This window comes from Macrobrachium rosenbergii, chromosome 11, assembly GCF_040412425.1.
Source record: "Macrobrachium rosenbergii isolate ZJJX-2024 chromosome 11, ASM4041242v1, whole genome shotgun sequence".
Lineage (NCBI taxonomy): Eukaryota > Metazoa > Arthropoda > Malacostraca > Decapoda > Palaemonidae > Macrobrachium > Macrobrachium rosenbergii.
Genome location: NC_089751.1, coordinates 13,966,036 through 13,992,134, shown reverse-complemented (window position 1 = coordinate 13,992,134; position 26,099 = coordinate 13,966,036). Strand labels below are relative to the sequence as shown.

The following is a 26,099-nucleotide window of genomic DNA, read 5'->3' as shown; positions in this document are numbered from 1 at the left end:
AGAGAGAGAGAGAGAGAGAGAGAGAGAGAGAGAGAGAGAGAGAGAGAGGCAAAATTCAATACATATCAAATTAGTGATAATTTGTAGGTGAACAAATCCAGGTATATGATTCGACATCGTACTTCAAAAATTAACAGCGGATGGTATAAAGGTCCACTGAAATCGATCAATGACGCGTCAGCCTATGAACCACGGGCGTGAATTGAGGTCAGGGACACAGAATTCCAAAGATTAAGCAGATGGGTTTTGTCTTTGTACGAGCTAATCTACTAGGAAAAATGCCGAGAATCTTTCACATAATCCCTTCAGCAAATAACGAGAGGCGAGCTCAGCCTCATAGCGGTAAGGAACACTAAACAGTATTCCCCGAAACGATTACCAGAAATTGTTGTTTTTCTACAGGTGGTTCCATCTGATAACCCCCTGGGCCCAGAGATACCCATTACACGGCAGTACTATGATCCAATTAGGCAATTTTATATCGCAGAACTGGGGTCTGAATTGGAAAATGGGAAGAATTACAGCATATCTATGGAATACGAGGCATATCTAAGTGACGAACTCCGAGGATTCTACTTGTCAACTTACCAAAGCGAGACTGGTGAAGACAGGTGAGCCTTATGGCACGTGTTTCTACTAGATTTAGAAAAGTTAGATAACTGGACAGGTAAACCAGATCATGAAACAGACAATGCGAAGAAAGGCATTAGGGGGAACTCAAGAGAGGGAAGACAGGAGTGAAGCAGTAGACATGGAATAGACATGGAGAAGCTGCCAACAGTTTCCACAGCCAGCCCTGGGACAATTGACGACTAATTCGCTATGGAAGTTACCTTAAAATAAAATAAAAATGAGCGGTTTTATTGCTTTTGAAAGCCAAAGAGTCTTCTAATTTTCTCCATGCACTAATATAGACAAATTCTGATCCCAGTTTCATTCCGTCAAAGCAAAGTTATTTTCCCTTTTATTGCTCTTCGCATGCATAAAGTTATGTGCAAAATGGGACATAAGATTATTGAAAAGTTTAAGATCACGCAAGAAACATGAACAATAATGGTAACCCTAAGGTGAAAAGTATAGGAATGTTGCAAGCAGCATGGCAGAAAGGAGAGTGTACGGTAATTTTATCCAAGAAATTTATCAGTAATGGCGGGATGAAATGGCGGGTGAAGGGGTGGGTACTGCGAGTGCCCAGTTCTTTGGAGAGACACCCATCCAGCACCGCACCCTTCGGGAAAGACATTTTGTGAAACAATACAATTCTAAAATTTCAGGTACCTGGCAGTAACACAGTTTGAGCCAACCGACGCAAGACGCGCTTTTCCCTGTTTCGACGAACCTGCCATGAAAGCCCGTTTTGACGTCTACTTGGGAAGAAGTGAATCCATGTCCTCCATTTCAAATATGCCTCTTCTGGAAACACTCCCTCTGTAAGGAAAAAAATAGGATGTATGATCAGGGCTTGGCGCTTATACTTGGGAATGCCAGGGTGGGCAGGATTTCTCTTTGAAATAATTACACTGCAATAAGTTTTTAAGGATATTGTTCGGACTGTTTAATGTGTTGACTATCAGTTCATGATTGTGCTTACTAGTATATTGTTTATGATCATACCGATTGTCCGTTTTACGTAATTTTCCTATCCTTATATGTCTACGTGATGTCGTTTTCATTCACATTGTGCAGGAACACAACTGTTCCCTCCTCTAATGTGTACAGTATATATTTAGTCTAGGCGCTTATAGCACTTATTAATATATCCTATAAGCTTTACCATATTTATGTGGCATAATTAGTACTGAATTGAATTTTGTTTGCCTTTGGCATGTTCACAAACACACACACACACACACACACACACACACACACACACACACACACACACATATATATATATATATATATATATATATATATATATATATATATATATATATATATAATTCCCTTCTGTGTCCCTCCCCTCCCCCTTTCTTGGGGGAAGCCCACGTTCCTGACTGAGGAGCACAGCTCAAAATCTAAGGTAAATACAAGATTTGATCATGACAGTATTTGGAAAATCAAGACGTATGATGCCTGTTGTTTACACTGAGAAACGTGACGAAGAATTAATTTTTTTATACTGATGCATAATGCAGTTTTAAATGTACAACTCCAAGGCTTCGAAAAAAACTTACCTCATGATTACAGCAATGTGTTAGGGGATATCATTTACAAATATCCCATATCAAATATAAATATTTGTAGAGCTTGTTCCTCGGAATCCTTAAAAATTTCCTGGATCCAATTACCAGATATCAAACACTTTCATATTCAAAATTCTTTCGTATAATGCTGTCCGGGTAAATTTTAAAAACAATTTTCCATGGTGCCTTTATCTGAATGCAGTTAAAATTCAGCAGTACAATAAATGTTTAAATTATGACACACGGGTAAAAGCTTTCAGGTTACATTCTCAAACCTCCGAAGGAAATGTAAGTTTTGAAAACTTTTACGAGTGACGTTGCATGTTTGGAAATTTTAACATTTTGCATTGGGGCCTAACTAATGCACTGAGCCACATCTTGACACTGGGCCATATTTTACCGTTTTAAAATAAATAATGGGGATGCCGACACTTCAAGACGCTGACATAGGAGACCATGCTATTGAATTTTGGACTAAAGAGCACATTTTTCACGGTCTCTCTGCTCGTTGGCATTGTTAACAGACCTATGTATTTGAGGGAGAAACTTGGGTTATGAAAAAAACTTTCATTCGGACCACCGAGTAATTATGTGACTTGCAACGATGCCATTCAAACATGTTACTTTCAGTGATCACCATGAAGCTGCCGACTACCGTTAAGTGCGTTTTCGCCAGATTAAAAAAAAAAAAAAAAAAGTTGACTACAGCTAATCTCTCCCATTCTATGACCATTTACCTTTACCTATCACTCAATCTAATAATTCCTAAAAAATTCTCTCTCCATTGACCAAGGAATGCATTTTCATCTGACAGTACCGCTATTTTTTTCTTTTATTGGGATCGATTTTGCTCGTTAATCCTTCTCTATTACATTCTGTACAACCCACGGATACTGATACGTTAATATCACTTTCTCACCCCAGAGAAGGACAGGAAGGATGGTACTGGGATCACTTTTACCTTAGCGAACCCATGTCAACTTATCTGGTGGCTCTTGTCGTCTCTGACTTCGACTACATTGAATCGCCCTATGGGACTGATGTTCTCTTCAGAGGTACGTGCAATACTTTAGTTTCCCGGAACATTTTCTTTCTTTACTTTTTGTAGTGAATTCAATAATCTACCACGTCCTTGGTAACAGTCATATGAACAAACAGCAAACGTTGATTGACGGGGAAATTTTGTTTGATTTGCAAATTAATTTACTTCGTGTAATGCCTACTGAGAAAGGGAGACACCTGTGATTCATAAATAAAAATAAAAAAATATAAAATAATCGATAATCCTTGTGAACTTAGGTATTATTTCAAATAATTAGTAACTGATTTCATTTTGATTTTCCTTTAAATTTTTTTATATTTAACTTCTACTTATTAATAGATTTTGGTGACGCTAGGAGGCTCGAAATGTTTTTCCTTGGCTTTCGGGTTTCTTGTATTGACACTCACGACACAATAACATTTTCACCTTTCTTCCTTCATGTTGTAATATTTAACGTAATTTGTTAAGACTCTTTTCTGTCAGTAAAATGAGTGCATATGCGCTTGCAAGGATACATATTACAGAACCTACTTTAAAATTTCAACAGCACTTGGATCGTTGCCTCTTGCTAAATATGCGAATACATTAATCATAGCTACACGTAATTAGATACAAGGACATTTAATATGGTGATATTCACACTGAAACATGTGGGAACTTTCCAGTGGTGGAGTTAGAAAAACACATATATTTCTTTTGGTGGTTTTTCAAAATATGGAATGTTATGGAATGGCTGTCACTGGGAATATTTTTGCTGGCTTATCGTAAACGACTTTTTGTTCTATTCATTCCTTCCTTACCAACCTCCCCTTTTCCATAACTACACACGCTTCAATCTTCCTCTGTGAGGCTGAGGCCTCGACAATTATTTGCCAGTGGTTTGGGGATGACTTTTACTACCATAATGACTCATAACATTAGTACTGATGAACCAAACAAAAACTTTCAGTTTTCTTCTGAAGATGGAAAGAGAAACCCACAAGATTCCTGTGTATAACTTATTATACAAAGGAATCTTGTGGGTTTCTCTCTCCATTAGTATTGGTGATAATCATTATATTAAGCGTTCAAAACTTAAAATTACAAATGAAATAAAGGATGAGGTTTTAGTGCTCCAAGACTTTTGCCCCATAACGGTCATTTTTGTCAACTGGTTTCAAGACTCAAATGAATGCGAAAATGAAAGTAAGCATTAGCCTCTGGTTTGTATTTACAGTTGATTACTGAATTATCTGGATAATCTATACGTTTCTATTGATTAATTGAGCTATCTCTGCAAAGTTCATCTTTGTATTTGATTTTTATGATACATATTAACCCAAAAAGTATTTATTTACTCAATGATTGATTTATGAAACATAGGCTGTCAAGCTAAGTACTGGGGCACTTACAGCCATTAAACACTTTGGATAGTGAAGAGGGGTTGGAGTGGTTGGCCAGCAAGATGAAGAGATCCAGAAAACAAAGATGCACAAAGTTCTAAAAGGTGGAAGTGGGAGAAAACCCACAGTTGCACCAAGATGTAAAAGTTAGAGAGGCTGAAGCCGAAATGGAGGTAAAGTAAAAGGCTGAAAAGCGGATGCAGCTATTGGCAGAAGGGACACTCCAAACACCCTTGAGAAATGTCTAAATACTGATTTATTTGTTTATTGTCTTTCAGTATGGGCTCGCCATGAGGCCATCAATCAGTCTGACTATGCGCTCAGGAAAGGTCCGGAAGTCCTGTCTTATTACGAGAAGTACTTCGGCGTCCCTTACCCGCTGCCCAAGCAAGACATGATCGCTGTCGGGGACTTCGCTGCAGGCGCCATGGAAAATTGGGGTCTCATCGTTTACAGGTTGCTTTAAAAGACTAGTGATTGAACTTGCACTATTATATGCCTCTTATTATTAGTGCAGTGAGAAAATGGGTTTAAGACAATTCTTCATTTACTGGGGAAAGCATTTAGAGGTGATGATATTATATAGTCATCTCTGTGATTAGAAAAATTTTGCAGACGTTAAGGGACATTGTAATTTCTGTGCCAGAAAGGTCCAGTATACAGTACGTGCTGATGAAAACGATAATAATTCGTAATCATTCCAACAACTGTTATAGTATGACTAACATAACACAGGTGAGCTTATTATTAAGAAGGGAAACATAAAGATTTGTAACCTCAGACAGGAGGGGAGACGACCATGAAGTAAGTTACCTCGCTTATTATGAGGCGAAACCTACTGAATAGATCCTGACATAGAACAGACTAAGAACTAGCCATAATCAGGAGTTGAGAACCATATGATTTCCTGTCATTTCCTCGACTTCTCTCGTTACATCCTCCTTTGAAATACCAGAAAACCATATGAACGATGATTACCCTTAACTTTCACTAACGTTATGTGGCAAAGCTTCGCTTTCATCAACCGTATGCACAGCATTTCTCTTCATTCTGAAAGTTTTTTTTTTATAGACAGCGATAAAACAGCCTGCAGTAGGTAGGTCAAGTACAGAGGTTGAAAACTTTCAATTAACATAATGTAGCTTTTACTGATAGCATGAAAACACGGTCTAGAACTAGACCGTGAGTTACAACAACCCATCAAGAAGTAGCTAGGATCATCAGTATTAAACAATCTTAATTATTGTACCTTAGCTTTCATTGGAAGTATTGAAACAATACTGACCTTCCCCAAAGCTTTATATTTTAAATCCAATATATTTTTCATTTTATTAAGAATTTAACTCCTATGCCTAACCGATGATTCTCAAAGTTTGCTAAACGACGAGGTTTTGTATTTTTGGCCCATCATATTGTTCATAAAAACTGGTATTGCTTTTCATCGGTATATGAAAAGCTACAGAGAGAAATGCGAGAGTAATTCTACCGACTGTTCGATTTTGGAATAGGTCTTGATGCCACGTTGTAGTCCAATCAGGTGAAGACAACGAAGAAAACATTGTTTTCTATTTGGACAACTAAATACCAGAAAACTATAGCCTGTCTTGTAAGACAAAATGGCATAATAAAGTGAAATTGTAAAGCAGAGCAAGAACATTCCCAGTGTGCTGAAAAGCACAAAAAGTTGCCTTTTCCTAAGAATAATTAAGGTCTTTTCTCGGTCTCCCCCCCACCAAAAAAAAAAAAAAGCCTATTCAGTGAAAGTAACAAGCGCCTCTCTTAGTTTGTGACAGAACGAAAAGATGATGAGTATATTATGCCACAAAAGGAGAAGAATTCTGCGAATTGCATGTTACTCAGTTCCATCAGTAAGCATGCAGAGCTAGAGGCAGAAGCAGTAAAAATCTAATATTACTCAGGATGGAAAAAACAATGAAATTTACTCTATGAATTTTGTAATATATACAATTTTGTATATATATACATATATATACATATATATATATATATATATGTATATATATATATATATATATATATATATATATATATATATATATATATATATATATATATATACATACATGTTTAAGATCTCAGCAAATTGCGGTAGAGAACCGAAATTTTCTCATTTTTCAGAGAGACGGCCATTCTGCTTGATCCTAAGGTTGCATCAGCAAGAAATAAACAGCGTGTCATGGAAGTGATTGCGCACGAGCTGGCTCACCAGTGGTTTGGTAATCTGGTTACTCCTGTCTGGTGGACAGACATCTGGTTAAATGAAGGCTTTGCCAACTTCATGGAAAACTATGGAAGTGATCACGTAAGCATTTGCAGTTAAAGCTGTTCCTTTCCGACGGTTTCCAAGCTCTGATTCGTAGAGCCTTTAATTCAAAAGCACTATTATAAATTATAGTTATTCACTTAGCATGGAGTTACACCTGCACTGGTCCTGTTTCGTTCTCATTCTAATTGCCATGAGAATTGGACGTCAACGGTGAGTTAAACTAGTATTGCTCATTAATTCATATTCTCATTCTTATCCAGATTTTGATTTGAATGTCCTCCACAATACTGAAGACAGATCTCCAAAAACAATAAGACAGTTGGTCTATGATAGGGGAGCGAAATTTATTTACAAAAATAATACGGGCTATGACTACTGTCAAATTGAATGATGCTGAGTTGTGTACTAGTCCCCCGCAATAAATGAAAATATTATACAGTAATAATAATAATAATAATAATAATAATAATAATAATAATAATAATAATAATAATAATAACAACATCGTTACAGTAATGAAGATGTTAATGATGCAACATAAACATTGAAATAAAACAGAATTGGACTTAGACCAACTTCGGAGGCTTGTTTTGCTGTGAGTGAGTTAGTGACAGTAAAGGTAGGCTATGATGATTTGTTTTTATGTCGCTATTGGGTTTTATTAACTAGCGCTGTAACACCCAGTTTACATTGTTTTGGCAAACTAGCTATGACCAATGCTCATCATCATGAAAACCACGAAAATTTGAATTATACGTTAAATATATATTGTATGCTTTAGACAAGGGAAGGGTCGAGGAGGAATCGTAGTTAGGAGTGTTAAAGGCACCAACTGTCCTTAAAAAATGTCAGGAGGATCTCATCCCTACAAGTTTTCTATTGTAAATTGACCACAGCATTCTTTATTGTTAAACTGTATTTTCCAGCTCAATAAATTGCTCAAATTTCTATTCTGTAGCACAAAGCAGTTCTGCTACGCTTGTTATCTCTAAGCCTTCAGGTATGTTTAAAAAATTTTCTCTTATTGAAAAGACACTGCTCTCATCCGTCTTTACAGTGTGAACCCACTTGGAAGATAATGGAACAACTCATCGTCGATGATATCCAGAACGTATTTGCCATGGATTCTCTAGAATCATCTCATCCTATCAGCATTCCAGTTAGCAATCCGGAAGAGATAGGTCAAATCTTTGACGATATTTCGTACGACAAAGGTAAGCTTACTAGTTCCTCAGCACATTAAGAATGGGGTAAATGGATTTATTTCCTTTGTTAGGTCAGTAAACAAAAAGAAATGACAGTTAGGCCTAAGCCTGGAAATAGAACGAAAAAGAATGATAAACCAGCCGTGCAAGAAGGCTAAGTCATGCAGGGGTGGATACACTTGAGGAAATATGAGTGAATGATATCTCTAATTTACACACTTCTTATGACGCTGAAGTCCAGGTTTCTTTGTGCTCAATATCTCATATGCAGATAGAGTCAGCATGTGTAAAACAAGCATTTTAAATTTAAAACACGATTCAGCTGAACCACCACCTTCCAAAGAAAAAAAAAAAAAAAAAAAAAAAAATATATATATATATATATATATATATATATATATATATATATATATATATATATATATATATATATATATATGTAATGTAGACATACAAAAAGATAATTTTAAAGGTTTTTTTTCCAAATATGCAAGTTAGCGATAATGTGTAATAAAATTTGAAATGCATGCAGTTAAAAAAAAGCATATGCTTACATTCACAATATATTCATATTCAGGCGCACATGTACATATATATACTGTATACATATATATTCAAATATATATATATATATATATATATATATATATATATATATATATATATATATATATATATATATATATATTATATATATAATTTAAATAAATATATAATTTAAACATGAACATATGCTTGCGAATATGCATGTATTGCGAATATAAACATATGCTTTGTTTTAACTTTATGCATTTCAAATTTTATTACGCAGTATCAATAACCTGCATACTTAGAAGGAAACCTTTAAAATTATCTTTTATATGCCTATATAAATGCCGTCCATATATATTTTTTCCATTAAAATGAGTTTTATTTTTCATATGTTTTTAGTAATGAAGTGGCAAGTTACCATCCTTCCTCATCTTTTAGAATGTGCCTCCTTTTCCCATAGGATCCTCTATCATCAGGATGATGAATAGCTTCCTGACTGAGCCAACCTTCATGAAAGCCATCAACTGGTATCTCTCCACTTAGTAAGATATCAAGTGACATTCTCTTCTTTGGACTCACAGAAGTAAACAGAGAAAAAAAACTTAAGTTTTGAATCCTGTCGAAACTTCTGATAGTGTTGACCATGCAATATCTAGCACGAATCTTGCAGTAATTTTTTTTGCAACAGCAGTTTGTGAAACCTTAATCTATGCTCACTATGAAGCAACCAGCATTTCCCTTTGCTTAGCTCTTACCTCATGTATATGTTATCCTGGTCAAACAGCGCGTATAAGAATGCAGACCAAGACGACTTATGGGACGCCATGACAAGAACCGCTCATGAAGACGGTACTTTACCGCGTGATATGACAGTCAAGGAAGTGATGGACACTTGGACTTTGCAGATGGGATACCCAGTTATAAACGTGACAAGATCAATTGATGGAACGTCCGCTATCCTAACCCAGGTGATAATGATCATTCAAAAATCGTATGAAATAAAGCCATCTAGCTATGGATGAACCTTTGGTTGTTGTAGAATAATTGCCACACATACAAGAAGTATATCTGATTTAAATCTTCACGGATTTTTACTTTTTTCTTCAGGAACGTTTCTTATTAGTGAAGAACGAAAACTCTTCTGACACCCACGACTACATGTGGTGGGTCCCTCTCACATATACCAGCCAGGATGCCCCAGACTTCACGAGCACCCAGACTGTGTGGATGACTGATAAAGAAAAAGAGATTTCCATCGAATCCCTTCCTGCTCAGGATAAGTGGGTTATTTTCAACCTCCAACAGATAGGTTATTACAGAGTCAACTACGATGAAAACAACTGGAATCTCTTAATCCAGCAACTCCAGACAGATCACGAAGTCATTCATCTCACCAATCGCGCCCAAATAATTGATGATGCTCTGGATTTGGCCCGCGCTGGTGAATAAGCGTTATTTTATTTTAGGTCTTTTTACAGTTGAAGCACACTGTCTAAGGTAAGCTGAAGATAAATCAAGAATTAAGCTACTTAAATTGTTTTCATTTACAGGTCACTTATCTTACAACACTGCCTTGAGCGTCAATTCTTACCTGGGTAATGAAACTGAATACGTTCCTTGGACAGCAGCTTTGACCAACATGGACTACTTGGAGAGTATGTTTACACGTTCAGGTGGCTATGGAGCCCTCAAGGTGAGATGATTACAACTGACGTAACACTGGAAAAATGTTCTGTCACCGGCTTGGTTTATCTCTCATCTGCTGCCAAGTTATTTTCTATATATTGGGAATCTTACCGGTATGTTGATTACTGAGCTGAATTTCTTCCATTATCTTCATTGACAGAATTACTTACTGGACATGTTAATTCCACTTTACGATTCAGTCGGTTTCGACGATGACCTCGGCGATCCGCATTTAGAACAGTTCAAGCGAGTGTCGGCTGTTTCTTGGGTGTGTAACCTGGGCTATGAAGACTGTGTTACCAATTCTGTCAACCTCTACAAAGCCTGGATGCAGAATCCAACAAACCACAGGTTTGACATTCTTTACTGCATGCAGCTCATCAACACAATAGCGAAAAAGTGGATTAATAAGATTATATGAAAGATCCGGCTACTTTGCATTACCAGATCTTTTGTATTATTCTTCTGTTGTTCAGATATGTTGAAATGTCTGTAACATTGCAAGCAAAGTTTATTCGTAGTAAAGAATAAAAAAAAGTCTGAGAATTGGTTTTACCTGTTATATTTCCTTTAACAGTACATCTTTCTTTTCAGCATTATTTCACCTAACCAGAAGAGATCAGTGTTTTGTACAGCTATTGCAAATGGAGGAGAAGAAGAATGGAACTTTGCCTTTGATCAGTACCAAAATTCTAATTTCGCCACAGAGAAAGACTTCTTGCTTTCAGGAATGGCCTGCAGCAGAGAACTCTGGATTCTTACTAGGTTAGACATCTTGCCCAAGTAAAAGCAAAATTATATTAGAATTATAAGTATTTATGCGAAGATTAAATCTGTCCAGTTTACAAATGTATTTTATATATAGAATACATTAATGTTTATCTATACTGTAATTTATTTTTCAATTTGGTTAAGTGAAGGCTGTAAAAAGCTTATGATTACTGTATAATACCGTCATTCGAATTTCATAATCTATCAAAAACCCGCAGAAAGTAGTGCCGTCAATGCACCTCGGTGCAATGTAGGTATTACTGAAGGGTCCCTAGCTGCGTACACTTAACCTTTTATTTTATCCCCATTCCCACCTCAATTCTCCAGTCTTGCTGTCAAACCTCTCTAAATATTGCTTCTTAGTGTAACTAAGAGGTTTTCTCCTTGTACCACCTTTAAATCCTTGTGCTTCCTTTCCATAATTTTCTTGCTGCCCAACCCTTCCAGCTCCCTCTTTTCAATGCCTTAAGTGCTGAATGGCCAAACTTGCTCAGTACTTGGCTTGAAACCTATATTTCATAAACCCATAGTCGACCAAAGACGAAAAAGTTAATTAATTTTCACTCTCTCTCAGGTATTTAGACTTGACATTCACCGAGGGCAGCCCCATCAAGAGACAAGATGCAGCTAGAGTTTACAGCGACATTGCCCGGAATGAAGTTGGAAGGGATCTTGCGTGGGATTACATGAGAGAGCAGTTTGCCAAAGTCTATTCATTGTAGGTATTTGTGGCTTACTTTGTTAATATTTCATTCCCCTTGGGTACTTTCAGAGGGAAATGTATCAAAATTCTATTATCACTGCCAAAGATTGTTGACCTTGTCACCTTTTTACTGAACTTAATTCTACAACAAATAAAGGTTTTACTCGTTTTGGTGACCTTACACATTCTTCGGGTCTTCATCTTACTTTTAATGACATTTATTTTATACCATTTCACTAAACTCAATCATTTTTGCGTCAATTTCAATTATGTAACGAATTTAAGCTTTAATTAGACTTCTATTAGCCTGTCTTTAGCTTTTCCTTAATATTAACTTTTCCATATCAATCATAATTACAGGTATGGAAGCTTTGAATCTTTTGACTGCAGTTTTATAATCAACCTTCTCAGTATTAATCGTGTTTTGTTACAGAGTTTACGGACTCCACTAGCTTTCCAGGTTATCGAATTGACTAATTATTATACAATTAACAACATTAATTTACAGTTTATTCATTCTCTCAGTCGCCTTAATGATTATTACATGCTATGTTATCCCGAGTCAGGTTTCATTTAACTCTGTTTTATCTGAACTCAAGACTTTCACTTGTTTTAAGCTGATTTATAATCTGTTCTTTCTCTCTGAGTGAACAGCCTATGAATATCTGCGAGGTGTTTTTGTCGGTTTTAACCTTCTCAGTATTAGGCTAGTTTTAGTTTGTGTTACACGACCAGGGTATACACGCATTTACAAAGTCATATACAGGTGATTAAAGCAGGAACAAGTATTCCGCTGCGTTTATTGAACAGATCACAGGTACCTAAGGTATAGTTTTGTTCTTTGAATATTCTTTCACCTTTCAAAACATTTTAAGCAAACATATAAAATAGATTCTACTGTAACCAAAATTCATACCGTTGTGAAAGCTTAGTGTCAGCGATTGTTGTCACAGTACGTGGATTCTTTCAAGGCTCAATTTCAATTTTAACAGCAAATGAATGAGCGAATAACTAAGACTGTAAACTATAACAGAATATTCAGTAAAATTTCGTTTAACAGAACCTCCGTTTCGTCAGTATTCATATATACTGTATTCTTGGCCTATTTGACCTCTTTCATTTGAAGATATTGGTAGCCTTAATACATCTGGCATCTAATGAACAAATGTTCCTCAAAACTCTTACCTACTGATCTACTAAAATCCAGTTTCTCTTTTTCAGCTTCACTTCATTCTCACAGCTGGGTGACAGTATTTCGGCGGTGACAGAAGGCTTCAACACCCAAATGGAATTGCAGGAAGTAAGTGTTAATTTATGGACTATTGTGAGTCTGTATCTGAGGTTTTTCCTAGGTAGGCTTAGTTCCAACTTTTATTAGGACCCGTGTGGATCAGTTGGTGGCGCACTTGCCTTTCATTTGAGATACTGGGTTCGATCCCGATGTGGGTCAGAAAGTAATTTCTGTGAAAAATATTATTGTGTGTTGATTATTCCCATCCTATTCACTCAGAAGTGTAATTCGAATGAAATGCTACCGAAAGGATCACTGATTTTTCGGGAAGTTGGGTAAAACTCTCTGGTAACTTAGGCAGCAGCTATCCCAAGAAAAACCTCAGGTACTGTAAGCACAGGAGCCGCAGAGGTGGTGACTATTGCACTGAGGTGTATACAGCAGTTCTCTTCACAAAATGTTTCTTTGATGTCTGGGAATGATTTTTAGCTTGGGTATGCGATTCTGATTTGGGGAGATTTTTTCCAAGATGGCTGCCGGACCGAACTCGGATTTGTCAGAAAATTTGTCTGTATCTCGCAAACAAGTGCTTCTATATGAAAACTACAGGAATTCAAAATTGTTCAAAAAGCATTTTTAAACTCTACTATGGCATTTATCGATACATTTATTCATAATCATTTTTGTAATATGGTATTGTTTATGCCAAAAAACTTTCTTCTCTATTTTGTAGTAAAAATTTGTCTGTAACTCGAAAATGAGTGCTTCTAGAAAAAAATTACAAGAGTTCAAAATTGTTTAAAATACATATCTAAGCTTGATATAGACAATCTTGAATGAGAAAAATTCTTTACTGCAGAATATCTTAGGTTAAATAGAAAAAAGGAGAATTATCTCAATTTAACATGAAGCATTTTGATAAGAACAAAGAAAGAAATTAACAAAGAAATAAGACTTGCTAATGTTATCATAAACAAACTGATATTCAATACTAAGTAAGAAACTTAAAAAAACTGAAAAAAAGTTAAACAGCCTACGAAAAATATATGCAAAGTATGTATTGCAAGATCACACTGCATGTAATGCTCTGTAATGACGTTTGCTGTATACTAATTACAAAAATGTGACAGAAAATATTTCATCCTACCACAGAGTTTATTATACATCACAATCATTCCTACATTTACTTGAATTTTCACAAAAACAAAACCTGGAACATGCTATTGAATTTATTCTACATCTGCATATATTTATTCTTGAACAAGTCTTCCAATTGCAAGGGAAAGGAAAATCATCAGGTAGCCGTTGTAGAACGATTTGAGGAGCCCAGCCTGCCTCTTTTTCTACATATCCAAAATTATTTGCGTTTTGAAAGCATTCTTTGTCATCTAATATACTATACCATCTACTGGCTTGAAGATAAGCTGTTTTGATGTGTAGCTTGAGAGTAGTGGAAGCTGGTGGAGGCTTTGTAAAATCCAAGTTTTTCATGCGATGGTATTTAAAGGCTCGGCGGTCAACCATTTTCATGAATTCTCTTGCCAAGACTCTTGTTAAGTATTCTTCAGCATTTTGTATTATCATATCTGACAATTCCGCTCTTCCAAAGTCTTTGATATGGTAAGCATAGTCTTTAGCCCTCGCAAGAGCTGCATGCTTCATCCCGTCTTTACTCGTAGTGACACAACCACTAAGTGAATGAATGGCAGGCGAGGTTTCAGTAATTTGCTTTTCTACTATTTCGCATATGTCACGCACTGGAATGCATCTTGTTGTTTGTCCTTTTCCAGAAAGGGTCCAAAGTTTTTTTTAAGCCATTTCCTTTGAAATCTCTGTGATAATAGTGAACAGCACACACAAAGACATCTGTATCCGATGATGCTCTTAGCAGATTTTCTACACGGGTAGCTAACTGTAACATGATTAACATGAACGAACAGTCTTTAATCTGCTTCCTCAAGGGCAGAACTTAACTGAGGCACTTTAGTTACTTGGCCATTCTGTAATTTGATTGCTTTTTCCTCAACAACATCGCTCATATACATGGTTATAGTATGCGATCTGTCTTTATGCTGTATGGTGTAGGCTTTGAAAAATTTCCGAAGCTGATTTTTATTACGGATTGATGCCCAAAAATAATCCACGTCTTTAGGCAAGGCTGCTATGTCAGTTCTGTCTGCATTCCTTGACAATGACAGAATTCTATTTGAATTAATTTCTGCAAATTCAGCAAAGGTTTTCACAGATTCTGTAGCAGCTGCAGCAATCGTACGGGCATGGAGCATAAAATCAAAGACTAAGCAAGTGGTGGATGGAGGACTCTGGACGGGTTGATCTTGCATGTCTGTCAATTATTTTTCTAGTTCATGAACCAGTTCAGGTTGTTGGTTTTCAGTACTGTGCCATCTTTTGTTAAAAAGAAAGATGTACTTGTTAGCTCGTGTGATAAGAGTGTATCAATATAATAATTACGATCTCTAGCTATTTCAGTTATCCTTTGAGCATCAGATGTTTCTTTTACTACATCACTACTTGTTGCATTAGTTTTAGATTTAAAACCATTTTTTCTAGTCAACGGAAGGAGTTGTTTTGACTTCTATATAAAAACTTGATCACGAATTCATTGTATTTTTTTCGTCCCTCAGTGGTGCACTCCAGTATCAAATTTGTTTCTTCCACTGATAAATGCTTTCCTGTTGCTCTACTGAAGAAAAAGGGTTATGCCTGTTTACAATGAAATTCATAACTTTCATGATACACTGGTTTACGGTCATTTAGCCCAGACATCAATTCGTCCACAAGACACTTCGCCCACATATGAGTCAGTTCGCCCACATATAAGAATCAATTCGCCCACATATAAGTTCATTCTCCACACACACATTCCATGTCATGTCCACCGATCGCTATACATTGTTGGAGTATTTATATACCATCATTACCATTTAATTTTATTACAAAAAAGAATAATGCCCCAGGCCAGAACGACCCTGTGGGACGAGAACGAACGTGGTGACAAAGAATTAAAAAAGAAACTTTTAATAAATAATACATACATGCAAGATTCAGCTGCGCACTGGGCCATTGAGATGAGCACACGCTTTCAGCAGCTGATATGAAGACCTCTCACCTCTCACCTCTCACATGCTCATCCCAAAGAGTGAATATTTTACCCTGTAAGTCTCTATACTTTTTCTGCTGGATCCTTCGTAGCTTTTTTTCAGATACTAGCCTTATGTAGACAGATGTCAATTTAGCCTCTTTGTGGAGAAGGCTTACAAGGAGGTAAAACTTGAGGTTGCATCTACCTGCAGCACGATTGTTTAGTCGATTGTGCCAGCCTTCAATGTCATTATTGGTACCCACAGACTGATTGAAAATACTCCAGCTAGAAGGTGGCCACGTGCAGCTGTGGATCCATGTTCTTGAAATATACTGCATTATAGTTTGTAACTGGGCCGTGGTAGCTTGGCGAGAGACGTTCAAACATGGGAACTATATCTGCCTCAGGCAGAAATGGAAGGGCCATCACTTTACGCAAGTACGTCCCGTCATCATGTGTGTAGGCATGCTGGAGACCAACCTCTTGAACCTATATCAAGACAAAGAAATTAGACCTTGTACTGTACAAAAGTTGTAAAATTGTCCCGCTAGGTATAGTATATGTGTATATATACACGAGTATAAAATGTCCCGCTTTTTCATTTAAAAAATCTGGTCACATTATGTTGATAAAATTTGTTTTAAAACTACTATTCGACAGGAATATATAAAAGGTCTGTATGCAATTAAATTGACTAACCTTTCTCCATATAGCCTGTGTCCAGTGGAATATGCATCCCTTGACCTTGGCGTTAGGGAAAACCTCTGGCAAGACTTTCCAAACTGCTATCTCATAGTCGACTGTTATCTGTTGAACAGAAGGCTCATTTGGTAGACTGGCTAAAAGTTCCTGGAAAACTTTTCGGTAATCACTCTTTTTTTTTTTCTCCCAGACATGATGACAAACAATAAGGGGACTTGTTTTGCATAGTCCCCTGCTCTCACAAAAGCGTTGACTGTCATCAGCTGCGTAAATGGGTGCCTGCATAGCTTAAACGTACCATCAGTGTACCATGATTTCGCCTTGGTTAGATGTCCTATTCGCTGATTTGCTGCGACGATCAGCTCTTCGTTGGGCGAATCGGCAGAGCTGTGGACTGGCACTCGCCAGGCCCGAGTTCGAGTCCCCTGCCGGCTGATGAAGAGTTAGAGGAATTTATTTCTGGTGATAGAAATTCATTTCTCGCTATAATGTGGTTCGGATTCCACAATAAGCTGTAGGTCTCGTTGCTAAGTAACCAATTGGTTCTTAGCCACGTAAAATAAGTCTAATCCTTCGGGCCAGCCCTAGGAGAGCTGTTAATCAGCTCAGTGGTCTGGTAAAACTAAGGTACACTTATTTTAAGCTGCGACGATCAAGTGGCGGCGTTCACGAACTGATACATCACCTCTAAGAAAGTCGTCAAGAATATGAGCTGCATCGAGTTCAAAATTCAGGTCTTTGGGCTCTGTCGGTCTTAAATTTTGTCTCTGTCTGTTTGCTGTTCTTGCCAAGTGCTCTGGCTTAGACAGACTAGTGCATGGTGCATTTCCCATCTCTTGTAGAAGAACGTCATCCACTATAGCAGACGCTGGTTTAAATAGGTCTTGTGCTGCCAGTTTCTTTACCTGTAATGTTACTTTAGTGGCGATAGCAGAGCCTGTTGATAGTAGATGGTTGTGACATGAGTTGTTCTTTACAAATTTTCCATTTCTCTGAGTTATTAGTGCCTTGTACGGGTTACTTTCAGGTGGACAGTACACTGCCAGTAAGTTACATTTGATCGATGCATTTTTTTGTTGTAAGCACACCCATGATTGTCTTCGAGCTTGTCTCTACCACGCTGTGTGCCCTTCTCAAAGAGCTGGAATGCAACTTCACTTTCTGGCTGCAGTTCAGTATCTTGTATGGCTGGGTCGTCAAGTGAATCCTCGAGTTCCATTGGGAAGTCTGGTGGGTCATCAATTGAAGACTCTCGTTCAACTGCAGGGACGTGTGGATCTTGTTCCATTGCATGGGTGGCTGGGCCATCCACTGGATGGGAGGTTGGTTCATCAGTAAAGGTGCAAGTATTATAGTACAATTCCACTCAATGGAAATACTGGATTTCACAGCTGTCCAGTAATCATCACGAGATACGCCAGTATTACGCTTCCTGTGCTGCAACCTCCCACACCTGCCGCACTGTAGACCTTCTTGCCTTGCCCGTATAGGTACAAGACACTGAATACATTCGTCTGGGCAGTCTATCATTTTGCCAGGAACTGTTTTAAATCTATGATCATGAACCACGAACTCAAAACTAAACGCGCAGTAAACAAGTGAGGTAAATGAACCATGAACGTGCGCACGCACACAAACATACACGCACACACACACACACAAGGCCAGTCAATCAGAAACTAGTACCTGACACTGATAAGGTAGTTCCCTTCCATAACCAACAAGGGAGGGGAACTAGTTTACCAGCGTCAGGTACTGTTTCCGATTGATTGAAAAAAATGGGTGACAGAGATGACAGTAGTGTCAAGCACAATTAGCTACAACCTACTACCATGGCTTGTGGGTGAAATGACCGGATACCGATACACTGTTATCTTTTTTGGTCACAGTGTCCGAAAACGTATGATGTAGGTCATACTAATCATTTTCAGCAATCCCAAAAATTTTTCTGTGAAGCATGTTCAGTGAATGTGTATCATGCTTGATTACATCATGAACGGCCACAGCTTCCTTCCTTCTGGTCATTCCAGTTATGCCTCCTTGTCCTTTTGCTGGCTTGTTATAGCACATCTCTAAACCTTGATCCATACCTACACTGCTGAAATTCCTTCAAGCTTCAAGCAATCTTCATAGTAAAAAGAGCACCCATCTTGCATAATTTACCTTTCCATAGTAAAAGAATAATGGCAGTGCTCTCTGAAAAGCAGATATATGAAGATTCCAGTTTCCTTCTCTGTCGGCTCTTATATCATCTCTCAGTATTGGGACGAGTTCATATAAAAAAAGTGTTCCAATAACAAAAGACTTTTGACTTTTCTGCCCCTTTCCTCAGAAACATCATAAAGTCTGTACGAAAATCTTGCAAAGGTGGTGTGCATCTTTTACTTTCTTTCTTGAACTGTAATGGTCCTTTTCTACACAGAAATCTTCAAGCTCTTTAAGCTATGTAAAGAGTGACTGATATTTTTCACATTCTGTGCTGGCAAAAGACTAACAAAGTTGTACTCGCTGCACAGCTTCTGCAACTACGGCCATACCTCGAACTCCTCTTGAATAGTGATTGCCTTTTAGTACATTCTCGACCATTTTTGGGCCAAATACTTCAGTTTCTATCAGTGCTTCTGCAATGCCACTGTCCTCCAAGTATTGTCCTAAGCAGTTTATGATTATTTTTGTGGTGTGAAAGGAGTTTAAATTTAGAGAGAAACAACAACTGAAGTCCTTAGCAATGTGATAAACACCTTCATCACTCCATAAAGCCCCTCAGTTCTGATTCACTGGCTTCATTGCATCTTGGAAGTTTATCATAGCTGAGTAAATAGAGGACTGGCTGGTTGCAGGATGTGGAAGAATTGGAACACTTTCTGAAATAGTTTTAGGAGAATGTTTCTCTACTAAAAGCGAATTGAAAGCACCCCATGAAGGTAGTGTCATGGCTTCTGAAGAACTGCCACTCTTTTTTAGGGGGCATACACTTTCCTTACATCAAAGCAAGTCAAATAGTAAATGGATTTAGAAATGACAAAACTTAGCGTAAAAATGTATTTTGAACAATTCTGAACTCTTGTAATTTTTTTCTAGAAGCACTCGTTTGTGATACAAAAAAAATTTTCCTTCAAAAACATAGGGAAAATTATTTTTGGCATACTTTTTACTAACATTACAACAAATAATATGAGTGATGAATTTAGAAATGAAAAACCATGGTGTAAAGATGTATTTTGAACAACTTTAAACTCTTGTAATTTTTTTTCTGGAAGCCCTCATTTACGAGATACAGACAAATTTCGGTCCCGCTGCCATCTTGGAAAAAATCTCCCCATATCAGAATCGCATACTCAAGCTAAAAATCATTCCTAGACATCTAAGAAACATTTTGTGAAGAGAACTGCTGTATACACACCTCCGTGCAACAATCACCACCTATGCGGCTTCTAGACTATTACGTTCCAACTTCTTTTATGAACTGTGTGGGTCAGTTGTCTTTCATTTGAGACCTGGGTTCAATCCCGATGTGAGTTACAAATGTATATACATATATATATATACATATTATATATATATATATATATATATATATATATATATATATATATATATATATATATATATATACTGTATATAAATCTGTATGTATGTATATATCTCAAGCCAGGAAGCAAAAGTTAAAAACTTTTCGAGCTAGTACTTTCTCGTCTTTTGATATCACAAGATTCATATCCAAACAAAATCGCAGATATATATAAAAAATGTGTTCCTGAAGAGATCAGCTTCTTAATGGTCTCAGAAATATCAGCTTTAAGATATACTGGTCAGTGGAACACAGACCAGGGCTTATGTTCATATTAGTACAGTTAATTAGCAGTTTTAAGGATGTTTCGGTGGGTAAAGTCATTAATCAGGCTCATTGCATCGGTCTCTACTACGTTAATGCCATAGAGGGAGTTAAGCCAGTCGATTGCCATAGATTATTTATAAGGAATTCTAAGACTGTATCTCCTTGCTTTAAGATGTTCGACACAAACCAAATATATTACCTACCAAACGTGGGCTATTGTAAATTATAATTTTACCATTTTTAGGGCTATGTATTTGTTTCATTTCTGCTAAACATCAAAAAGCATTTTTATACGAACCAAACCGCACAGAAATGCAGTCTCATTATTCCTTACGCACACTCAAACACAAATATATATATATATATATATATATATATATATATATATATATATATATATATATATATATATATATATATTTATATATATATTACACGTGCTGTCCCTATGGAGGGCATAGCACCAGAAGGGCACAGCTCTCTGGTTATGTAGCAAGTATTTAGGGGTGAGGTTGCTAGCCCAACGCACGTTTTCTTAGCACCAGAGGGGACGGTATTCATTCGCAGCTTCGGTGGAATGGTATTCGATAAGCAAACATGAGCTGAACATTACACTGGTTCAACTCATGGTTGGTTCCCAGTTGGGTTGACTGTCAGTTCCAAAGGTTGGGTACTTGGAGAGAGAGAGAGAGAGAGAGAGAGAGAGAGAGAGAGAGAGAGAGAGAGAGAGAGTGGAACATCATAAGTAATGAATTAATGACGCCCCTCTATAAATAAACGTGAGTAATTGCTTTTTGTCTCATTTTCTCCAACAGCTAATTGCTTTCAAGGACGAGCATCTAGATGACCTCGGCCAGGCCACGAGGTCAGTTGACCAGTCCATTGAGAGAGTCTTTACCAACATTGAATGGATGAATAATTACTACGACGTCATCATTCAGTGGCTGAATGACCATGGCTACCCTAGTAGGTTTAAGCGCTAATGTAGTGAAATGAAGGTTGTCAAAATTAAAAAAAAAAAAAAAATAATTTGCACAGACCTCCTAGTTCTGAGGAAAGTATTCTTGATTCACATTAAAAATTTGTTTTATTATTATTATTATTATTATTATTATTATTATTATTATTTGTGCAAACACGCCCAGCCAAAAGGTTACTAAACAGTCAAACAAATCCCCTGATTATTAAATACCTATAAAACATGAAGAAAGCGAACCAGCGAGCCAAGAAAAACGAATACTGTACTAAAGGAGATAAAAAAAAATAGATATAAATATAGACACATTTTAAGAGAGAAAATTAAACGACAATACTGTCATAAATTGGTAAAAGTAGAATCAAAGCATGTCTGAAATCTATAAGTATTACTATCTTTAACACTACCACTACCCCAGTGTTTCGTTCAAGGAATGAAAGGCATCTAGTAAAGAACAGTGTGATATATTGTGGCATGAAATATTTCATTTATGAAAGTTTGGCTCTAATGCCCAGGGCTGAGGCACTTTCAGCCATTCAGTGCTTAAGACATTGAAAACAGGGAGTTGGAGTGGTTGGACAGCAAGATGGAAGAAAGGAAGCGGGAACGGAGGTAAAGCAAAAGGTTAAAAAGTGGGTGAAGCTAGGACCATAGGGACGCTGCAAACAAGTTAGTAATGCCTACAGTACACCACGTGAGGTATATACTGACGGCACTACCCCCTTACGGAAAACAAAATGAAACAGCAACACAGGTGATAACGGAAGTTTCCCGTAGGTATAAAACTTACGGAAGATAGTAAGGTTGGAAATCTTTTCATAATGGTTCACACTCTAAACTAATTTCTAATTATTACTGCTAAACAATGCATTGAAAAGATAAAGGTCTCATGATGTTGAAGATATCCAGCAACCGCGGAACATAAGATTTATGAGTCATCATTCTTGTATACAAGGTTTTCTGGACATCTTTGATCTTGTCTTTAGGCTTTCGTGGAGTAGCCTGTCATTAAAAGCTTCGTACAGTGACCAGCCTCGTAGCTCTTTATGTTGAGACGAGAGACATGGCGACTAGAGTTGCGTCGGATGGCGTCATTAGGAGGTAATATGCCCGGACCTCTGAATGGGGAATCGCGGGATTATAACAGTTAACTGTGACCCTTGCAACCGGTTAAAAGTTTTGAGTGCAATGATCTACGAAGCACGTTGCTCTTGTAGCATTGCCTTACCTTTATCGTCTCTTTCAGACGAATGATATACACGCCACAGAATATTTGACACGATCTCATTCGTCGTCAGTGTCTATAATCTATTATAACGCTGAAGTTTGGAAATTTGTCAGTCTTATCGTCAAATGTCGTCTTGAAATTCTGTAGTTAAGAAATTTGTATCCTAAAGGATATAAATATATATATATATATATATATATATATATATATATATATATATATATATATATATATATATATATATATATATATATATATATATATATGATAATATATATATATATATTTAGCTGACAACCAGGGCTAACTGAGAAAACTCTGAGTGACAACCAATAAACCCTCTCTCTCACTTTTCCCTCTTTCTCCTCCCTAACACCCCCTCTACTCTCTCTCTCTCTCTCACTTCCTCTCTCTCTCTCTCTCTCTCTCTCTCTTTCTCTCTCACACATACTTTTGCCCTCTTTCTTCTTCCTAACACCCCCTCTACTCTCTCTCTCACTTCCATTCTCTCTTACTCCCCCCCCTCTCTCTCTCTCTCCCTCCCTGACTTTTTCCCTCTTTCTTCTCCATAACACCCCTTCTACTCTCTCTCTCTCTCTCTCTCTCTCTCTCTCTCTCTCTCTCTCTCTCTCTCTCTCTCACTTCCTTCTCTTTCTTTCTCTCACTCTCTCCCTCTCTCTTTCTCTCTTCAACCCTCCCTGTCTTTTTCCCTCTTTCTCCTCCCTAACACCCCCTCTACCCTTTCTCTCTCACTTCCTCTCCCTCTCTCTCTCACTTCCTCTCCCTCTCATTCTCTCTCTGTCACCCGCTTCTCAACCCCCACCACCATTGGTGCCATTGTCGTCTTACCCCGACAGTACTCTTTTTCCAGATAGTAAGTCATATGCATACCGAAATTAGGTATCATAAATTCGCGAAGTTACTGAGTCTACAGGCATACCTAGCCCCGTTTCACTGGCAGAACCAGCCCCGTTTCAGGAAAGCCCTTCCACCCCCAGCCCCTTTCGTGCCCTTTGGTGCTAGTGATGTCTTAACCCCGCAGTGCTCTTTTCGAGATAGTAAGTCATATGTATACCAAGTTGGGTTGAAATTGCTCAATGTGTTTCAGAGTGTATGTGGAACATACACACACATACATACATCTATTTTTATATATGATATATATACAGTATATATACTGTATATGTATGCGTATATATGTATGAAATATATATATATATATATATATATATATATATATATATATATATATATATATATATATATATATATATATATATATATATATATATATATATATATATATATATATATATATATATATATATATATATATATATATACCCCAGTATGGGGATATTGTCTGTAATATAGGTAGGCAATATCTTAAAGGTTTTGACAGCCCTTCGGTCCGGAGTCAAATCTTTATGTCTCATACTGTCCCCTTATTTCTTTATCCCTCTATTTTTTCTGTCCCATTTCTTATCAAACTTCACTTCTCGCTGTCTCTTCCCCTGCCAAACGCCATGGGCCAGCCCGGCAGGGTGTGGCCCACTCTCCCCTAATGAGTTACAACCACAAACGAAACTCGGGCGTTCCTGTTGGGTCAGTGGATTTAAATCTAAGGCCAACCACGCAGTCTGATTTAGGTAGGGGCTGTATGCTGTACAAACGACTATCCATCCCCAAAACAATGCTCAACACTACTACATACAATGTAAGATCCCTCTCTGAAGAGATTCGCCTGAGCAGCCTTGAAACAGATTAAAAACATCAATTGGGACATTATTGGAATCCCTGAGATGAGAAGACCGGGTGAGAAAATCCAAATGCTTAAAAGCGGACACCTGCTTTACAACAGTGGCAAGGAAAGCAAACAAAATGGTGTTGGATTTCTCATAAACAAAAACTTACAGAGCAACACTCAGAAGTTCACAGCCACATCTGACAGAGTAGCTAATGTCACTCTTAGAATTTCAAAATGGTACACACTAACAATCATAAAGGTATATGCTCCCACATCAGTGTCATCCCAGGATGAACTGGATAACTTTTATGGTGATCTATATGCCACTCTAAATAATAACAAAGCCCATTACAACATCATAATGCGGGATTTTAATGCTAAAATTGGACAAGAGAATGAAGATTGTGTTGGCAAATTTGGATATGGAGAGAGACATGAGAGGGGGGATGGCTTGATCAATTTTGCTGTAGCACATGACTTCAAGATCATGAACACATTCTTTCAAAAGAGTGAAAACAAGAGATGGGTATAGCGAAGTCCAAACATGAAACACTAAATGAAATAGACTACCTACTAGTAGACAAACATAATATAGTTAAAAATGTTGATGTCCTGAACCAAGTCAAAGCAGGCAGTGATCACAGGATGGTAAGATGCAAAATCCAAATCAACACCAAACAAGAAAGACAAAAACTATTCTTCTCAAGACCAGAACATATCAAAATACCTGAAGCTTTCAAATCTACATTTCAGACAGACTTAAAAAAACCATTATGAGATTCTTGAAAATTTAGAAGACCAAAACAGTGATGAAAATGATAATGAAAACTTGAATAATAACACCATTATCCCATTGAAAGAAGTAGCAAAGAAGTTCCATGACAGAAAGCCCTCCGACAACAGCAAATTCTCTGAAGAGACAAAGATCCTAATGAAAAAACGTAGAAATCTCAAGCCCCATCAACAGTGCGGGAGAAAATCGAAGCAGCAGAACTAAACAAAACTATACAGAAAAAGCAACGAGAAGACCTTCGCAATAGAACAACAGAAATAATTGATGATGTCATTAAACAAGGCAGAGGGTTTAAAACAGCAAAAAGAAAACTCGGCCATGGGAAGCTGCAATTCACAGGGTTACTAGAAGAAGACAGATCCCTTACAACCAACCATGATGGAATAGTTAAGCGAGCAAGAGAGCACTACCAAAAGCTTTACTCCTCAGAAGACCCCGTCACCATCTTCGTGAAAGAGAAAATCAACACCTACCTCATGACTTTCCACAGATCACAGCATGCGAGGTGCGACTTGTTATCAAACAAATGAAGAAGGGGAAAGCACCGGGACCAGATAACATCGCATCAGACCTAATAACAGATGCTGATGAGCCAGTCCAAGTCAGGCTGGCGCGACTATTCAATGAATGTCTGAAGAAGAGCAAAATGCCAGAAGGGTGGAATAAAGCCATCCTCATTCTGCTCTAC

General features: G+C 37.3%; 1 protein-coding gene across 1 annotated transcript in view; it reads left to right on the top strand.

Annotated features, from left to right (window-relative positions):
• Positions 1-21,763, top strand: part of LOC136843167 (aminopeptidase N-like) — a 36,821-nt gene extending 15,058 nt beyond the window's left edge. The window contains exons 4-18 of the mRNA XM_067111231.1: positions 403-611; positions 1,275-1,430; positions 3,111-3,241; positions 4,889-5,066; positions 6,750-6,933; positions 7,955-8,111; positions 9,094-9,175; positions 9,418-9,601; positions 9,741-10,074; positions 10,184-10,326; positions 10,480-10,670; positions 10,914-11,084; positions 11,665-11,808; positions 13,015-13,093; positions 21,483-21,763. Coding sequence (XP_066967332.1) covers positions 403-611; positions 1,275-1,430; positions 3,111-3,241; positions 4,889-5,066; positions 6,750-6,933; positions 7,955-8,111; positions 9,094-9,175; positions 9,418-9,601; positions 9,741-10,074; positions 10,184-10,326; positions 10,480-10,670; positions 10,914-11,084; positions 11,665-11,808; positions 13,015-13,093; positions 21,483-21,650 — 2,511 coding nt within the window. The 3' untranslated portion in view covers positions 21,651-21,763. The remainder of the gene's footprint in view (positions 1-402; positions 612-1,274; positions 1,431-3,110; positions 3,242-4,888; positions 5,067-6,749; positions 6,934-7,954; positions 8,112-9,093; positions 9,176-9,417; positions 9,602-9,740; positions 10,075-10,183; positions 10,327-10,479; positions 10,671-10,913; positions 11,085-11,664; positions 11,809-13,014; positions 13,094-21,482) is intronic.
• Positions 21,764-26,099: the final 4,336 nt, after the last annotated feature.